This window comes from Eumetopias jubatus, unplaced genomic scaffold (assembly GCF_037043125.1).
Source record: "Eumetopias jubatus isolate StellerSeaLion01/CBP00866 unplaced genomic scaffold, mEumJub1_p1.0 scaffold_1, whole genome shotgun sequence".
Lineage (NCBI taxonomy): Eukaryota > Metazoa > Chordata > Mammalia > Carnivora > Otariidae > Eumetopias > Eumetopias jubatus.
Window position 1 is genome coordinate 113,393,062 of NW_028274807.1, and position 6,818 is coordinate 113,399,879.

The window sequence follows — 6,818 nt, forward strand, 5'->3', positions numbered from 1 at the left end:
CTTTAATACAGCTGTTTCCTCCAAAAATTCCATTTTTTTTTTCTAGTTTCTGGGCCTCAGGCCCTCAGCGTCCTCTCTGTATCTTCACTTCTGTTCTCATTGTCACCAGTGTGGTGTTCAGGTTACTCAGCTTGGAAACAGGGAACCATGGAAAGGGGATCTCTCCCAACGTTCCCCCAATCTGTCGTCAAGTTATCTGTCTTTTCTCAATCTTGATTTACCTTCTGTAAAATGTGGGTCCAAATATGTGCTGAACTCATCCCACTTATTCAAGAAATTCAGAGGAACAGATATATTTGAAAGTGCTTTATACACACTAACTACTGTTCAAAGGGACTTTATTTTCATGGGTAACGCCGTATTATCCACTGTCTACCCTTCACATCCAGCAGAGTTAATGGACGATTAAATCACTTTCATTTTAAGAGTTTGTCTACTAAAGCCGACCCCAGGGGGGGAAACGGGAAATGGGTGGTGTGTGTGCTGGAGAGCTTGCCCTCTGAATTCCCTCACTTTTCGGCTCCTGATGCCACTTCTTGGTAGCCTGCCTCTATCCTTCCATTTGTGTTGCTTCTCCAGCATCGGGGGGCTTTCCATAAAAATCAGACCCCCAAGAAAATTTTCCATGTGATTCTCAGAGAAATTAAATCCCTCCCTCAAGTAACTGGACCGAGATTTCCAGCCATTCTGGAACACGTTGTGCCAGTATTCCATTTCAAGCGAGATCAAAGACTTCAGATCAGAACGTATACTGGGCCTCTGACAATGCCTGAGGTCTTCTCCCTGGCTAGTAGTCTAGAGGCCAGTTAGTTTCATGGAGTTGCTAATCCCTGTCACGTTTAGCCCTCTAGCTCTAAAGTCAACATTCTGCTGCCATTTTCCCAGCACTGTGTTACTGTGTGCTCCCGGACCTGATTGCCCCATTCTTCTGAGCCCTGTGAGATCCCAAATCCACTGTAAACAGCTCCTCTCCTTCCTGAGACGTTCCCTTCATTTCTAACCTTGCGTCAATTTTGCTTCTCTCCACAGCACACTTCTGCCCCGACTTCCTTTGTGAGTGGACAACTGAGGTTGGTTTACTTCTACCTGGGTAGACTTCTACTGGCTTCAATTATGAGGACAACAGTGCATGACAGGAGGGCTCACACGCCACTTGTCAGCTGGTATGAATGTGGTAGTGGCTTTGTCTTTGCCTCTTACAAACACCAACATTCAAATACATCCCTAGACAAGATGAAAAACAGGTAATGATAAAAATATGGGAAAGGGAACTGCATTAGCAAAGTTTGAAGTTTCCAGACCAAATGTCTACAAAAAATCTGTACATCAGTATATCCTAAGGTATTATCCTATACAAATACTTGAGAAAGTCTTTACTCATGCATTGTCTCATTTAGAAACTTAAAACTGCCAGGGGGAAGGACAGCTCTTCGTTATTGTTATTTTTTTAAAGAGGAAATTGTAACTCCAAGTGGCAAGTGACATCCTTGAGGTTACCTGGTAAGTGAGGAATAACTCCCTATTAGACATTTGTTGTCTAAAACTTGTTCCAAACCTTTCTATGTAGCTCCAGGATTTCCCAGTTAAAACATTAATTTTGATAATTCGTTATGTCATAGGAATATGGGGCTTTTTAAAAAAATGCGTGTAATTTTATCATGTAATTAATTCATTATTTGTACTTGAAGAACATGGCCTTGCCTCAACTCACTCTCTAATCTTACACTTAAATAAAATGACCCTGTAAGAATGGTTTTCTGTACAGCAGAGCCCTCGGAGCTGTCAAGCTCAGATGCTCGTTTCCCGCTTAATGGAGAGGGCTTGCATGGGTGAAATGGTTTTATCCGAACCTAAACCCTTGCCATCAATAAGCGACTGGCCTGAAGGCATGAAGTGACAGAGTAATACTTTCACAATTAATTTCCTTAACTGGCGTGGCTGGTCTTTGGAGACTGGTCTCCTCTATAGAACATTGCTTCAGAAGGAAAAGTGAACATTTTTCAGCATACAATTGTCGCTACGTTTCTTTAATCCCATGGGGTGAAGTAAATCTGTGTAAGCTTTGCAGTTCTGTGGCTGATTGAAGGCAGCTTCAGAGAAGTCTATTCTTCACCAAATCTAAAGAAAATTTTTTAAAAATTAAAAAAAAATTTTTTTTTATAAAGTAGCAGCCAAATCACCTGTCAGGAGTAGATAAGACTAAGAAAATTTCCATTTTTTTTGAGGACCTAAATACAATATTCCATCTTAATCTTCACAGTAGCCCTTTGAAGCTGGCTATTATACTTCTTATTTTTTTACATTAAAAAGTTGAGGCTCAAGAATTAAGTCACTTAAATAAGGCCATAGAAATAAAAAGTGACAGAATTCTGTTAAACTCTGAATGCCAGGTTTCCCCCCACCTTGCTGCATAGTTTCACAGAAACTACACAGGGGCATCTTCTCTTGGACCTATCATGGACTCATTTTCTTTGAGTACTATGAAACCAATCCAAATTCCTAATTTTAAACAGGTTTACAATTGAAAACATTATTGCAGACCAGTCATTGTTTTTCATGTGCATTAAAAGGCTGATCTATCCTGTCAATGAGGAGTGTGCACTTTTCTTTCTGCCTTTTTTTTTTTTTTTTTGCTTATCTCTTTTTTAGAAGGCACTCTATAAACAACACTCTGATTTAGAAAAGAAAGTCTACCTTGAATTTATACTTGGTACCAATTTATGTTGTAACATTACTGACAGTGTCACTTAATTTGCCTAGTTGCCTATGGTCTAAATGTAGGTAATTTACAAACCTTTAACAATTTTCAGCTTTGCTAAATGGTACAGAGAACTGCAATTACATTTAAAATGCACTGGCGCTCTATATGTCAGTAAAAAGCACCTACAAAGACATAATTACAATGTAATTGCCCACAAGTTCATGAAGTAAACATACATTATTAGAAGGCACTCATCTGTTCGATTTAAGTAACATTACCGGTAACATATTGCATAAATAGGGAGCCATTTTGTGACTAGTTACTGTAATAACAGGAGTTTAAATTAAAATGTGGTGCCTAAGTATATGTATTCTTAAGATCATTTCAGATATGTTATTCAATACCCAGTGGCTTGATTTTAACCTGTAAAAAGTGCATTTTAAATATTATATTCATTTTAAGGCATTATTTACAATCAATGTATAGGGTCAGATCTGATTGAAAACTGGCGTTACAGAAAAAGCTTTCAAAAAGTTTTAACCCTGAGAAGAAATACACAGATTCATATTTGCCATACATTTAGAAATATGATGCACATATAAGAGGATGGCCAATTAAGATCTAATGCTGTACAGAACATACAGATCAGTAGCTTGGAATCGTTAAAATAATTCGGCTCTGCATTATTATACATGTATCAGCCCCAGGCTTCATATTTTCATCTATCACATCAAATATGCATTACATATGCCAAAGGATCTGAGTTGCACATTTTGGAGGACAAGGCTAACATGTACAGAGGTCTTAGAAATCAGCTTTGTCTCAAAACCCTTCTATGACTCCCCTAAAATGACGGGCTTGTCTTTGAAATACCGTGAGGAAGTAAAGGGTAGAAGTGGGGGACAGGAGAAAAAGGGAACCACAAACCTGAAGCTGATATCAGCAAAATATATTGGTAGTAATTATATTTGTAGTATAAGACCTTTTGTCCTGAAGCCTCTCAAAGTACTTAGCAAACTCTGTCTCAATAACATTTTTTTTTTTAGTTTAAATGCATTTTATTTTTAGACAACCTACATGACATGTTTTTTTCTTAAAAACAATGCCTCCACTCCAAATAAATCAGAGTCAAAACAAATGAAGAGCTCAAGATGCCTTCAGTCCCATCTAAGTACGGGTGTCGTGTGGATGAAGAGGAGCAGCCCGTTATGGCAACAGGTGACACATCCAAAGTCATGGCCGAATTCGTTAACATTTCTCCATTTCTAAACCATCCTTAAAGAAAATCATATATGGGGTCACACCATCCTCACGGTAGTCCAGCAGAGCAACCATGCCATCTGGATTCATGTTTTCACCAATAAAGAACTGGTAGTTTTTGAAATTAGCAAGGATGTGCTTGATTTGTTCTGCAGCCCCTGTCATAAAGGGCTTTACTCTTTCTGGCCTCTGTTCTTCAAGTTTGCCTTTGATTGATTTCATGTAATCTTTGATGTACTTCTTGTAGGCTTCTTTTGTGAAGCTGGTTTCCTGCAAGTGATGGTTCATGACAATATCAACACCAGTGATTACTGTGCTTTCGGTACCTTCGCCCTCTGGGCCTTCAGCGGAAGCATTTCCACCAATGAGCGGGTCATCAATGTTACCCACTGTCCTACTGACCATCTTCCCCTACACCTCCAGGCACGGACCGTCCGCGATCTCCCGGATCTTGTAGATGTCAGAGAACATCTCATCATGGCTGATGAGGTCCCGGTAGATGATCATGACGACGGCTGGAGAGAGACGACGGCGGCACTACCTTAGCAGAAGCCAGGAGCTCTGAGCGAGCGCGGTGCAGCCGGAGCGGCGCTCGGGAGGAGGGGGGAGCGGGCGGAAAAGCTCAATAACATTTTTGACACACATCTAGTCCTAGGTTCAAGAACAAGAAGAAAAGAGCAAAGGAAAGACAATGCCTTATCCAGTTGCCCAGGACAGTCAGATTTTAGTCAGAACAGAAGAAAACAAAGTAAACCTTTGGCAAGATGTTCCATGAGTGCCTCCTAAGTAAGTGGGGTCTGTAGTATTGCAAGATAAAATCTTATTTCTTGCTAACTCTCCTCCATCCTCATTTTCCCAAAAGATAGAGTCAATACCTGCAAAATAGCATTAATCATTAGAGGAACTCTCCTGGTTTAGGCTAATTAGAGAAAAATAAGCAGGTTACTTCTATGTAGACACATTTTTTTTTTTTTTGCAGTGTCTACCTGCTTGTTTTTATCGATATATTGAGGATTTAGGCACAATAGTTGAGTCTTTTAACCTTTGTATGAATTTGAATATAATTACTGCCTTACCAATTACAGTTGAGACCTGTAGATTTGAGCCAATATTCTTGTCAGCTTTGCACAGGGCAAGAGTCCTTCTCATTTTCAACAATATTTGATGAAAGTAAATTTGAATTAGTAGAAATGGAAAGGAAGTTTAGAAAGACAAATTCCTGCAAAGAATACAATAAAATAGTCTTTCTTGAATTTATCGTTGAGAAATCATTAAACTCATCTCCTGGTCCAAAGTAGTGATGGAAACTTTGAGAGCTTTCTCTCTATTAGAAAGAATGTGGACAAAGCCAGCATTAAAAGTACTGCTTTCAACAGGTATTTTTCTAGTTTTTCAGTATACTTTGGTTTAAATCAAAATTTGAACATTGAGTAACTTCTATAATCCTCCATTTCCTGTCATGTTTCTCCAGCACACTTTCAGGTGTCTGCCTTCACCTAGAACCAATCCTTTTTAAAGATTCATTTCCAGTTGCTACATCACATCTTACACGTGGAGAACAGTGAAACAGTGAGTAGGCCATGACACCCTATCTAGATCAAGTCCTCCATGATTTTTCTGACTTCTGACTAGCCACCTGGATCCTGCCCAGGCAGAGTCATGATAAGTACCTAGCAGATAGCTGGAATATGGCTTCTATCTTGGTCCAGGCTACTTGGGTAGTTCAAATCATAGCTAAATTAGTAAATACAACTCTATTATAATCCCATTAGGCAGAGTTCATCTTTTGCTCATGCATTAGAGTTGTGCTTCTACGTGAGATACTTCTACTCTATCTTTTTACTGAAGAAGCTTGCCACCATTTTGTTTGATGCAGAAGCATGGTTCTTACAGGCAAGTATGCACTGGGGAAAGAGAAGGAAGGAGATAGATTTTTCAATCCCATAAAGCAATGAACACTTCCTTTTTTTTTTTTTTTTTTTTTGGTACTATAAGCATTACAGAGAAAGCTCACAGTAACTGCCTTTGTGGAATGATTTCCAGGCTTCTAGGAAGAACGTTTGTCTCTCTGAATATCTTGCATTTGTGCATGTATAAAATGTTTATTCTCATTTAATAAGACCTGAAATTCTACAGCCAGACATTACTTTGAACGTCTTAAGAAGTGATTGCTTTTAAAATACAAGTGATCATAATATATGTAAGACTTTAAGACTAATTAGGATCAGAGGGTTCAAAATTGAAGTTTTAACTCAAAAGCCAGTATGACATATTAAATTCTAAGGTGAGCCTGAGGAAAAAATGTCTTCATGAAGATTTACAAGGGAACACTTGCTTTGTGAATATAAGAGACGCATGAGAATTCTTCTTACTTTAAATGGACTACTGAGGAGAAAAAATATACAGTATTGTCTGGGTTCTGTTCAAAAGAAGAATCTAAGGATTGCAGCAGGAAGCTAAAGGCAAATTTGGATCCTAGAACCTGAAGAATAAATTGCAATGAACCACTCAGTATGCAGTAGCGTCCATCGGGAGCCAGAGGAATTTCACAAGAGTGGTACCATTGATAGGAGTCCCCAAGAACCCTTAAATTCCCACTGAGGACTGATTTTTACCATCTGTCAGACCCAGAAAGTAGAAAGCCACTCAGCCTAATAAAAGCCCTATCTCTCACCTTTCCTCCTTCTCTTTTTGAACTTGAAATGGCTTAACACAGCAGCTACCAAGTGAAGTAGAAGGTAAGTAGGAAAAAAGGGAGGAAATTGAACTGTAATCCTTTTATGATGTTGCAGGCAACCACTAACTAGCTTGTGGAAAGGGAAGGAAAAATTTAGCTTGGGAAGAAAATCGAAGTATT

General features: G+C 38.9%; 1 protein-coding gene across 1 annotated transcript; it reads right to left on the reverse strand.

Annotated features, from left to right (window-relative positions):
• Positions 1-3,887: 3,887 nt before the first annotated feature.
• LOC114209080 (translationally-controlled tumor protein-like) lies at positions 3,888-4,381 on the reverse strand. The gene has a single exon (XM_088021004.1). The coding sequence runs from the start codon at positions 4,364-4,366 to the stop codon at positions 3,950-3,952; it is 417 nt and encodes a 138-aa protein (XP_087877130.1). The 5' UTR covers positions 4,367-4,381; the 3' UTR covers positions 3,888-3,949.
• Between the last annotated feature and the right edge of the window lie 2,437 nt (positions 4,382-6,818).

Bases quoted from the DNA above. Each gene is read 5' to 3' on its own strand.
- LOC114209080 (XM_088021004.1), bottom strand. From the start codon at position 4,366: ATGGTCAGTAGGACAGTGGGTAACATTGATGACCCGCTCATTGGTGGA.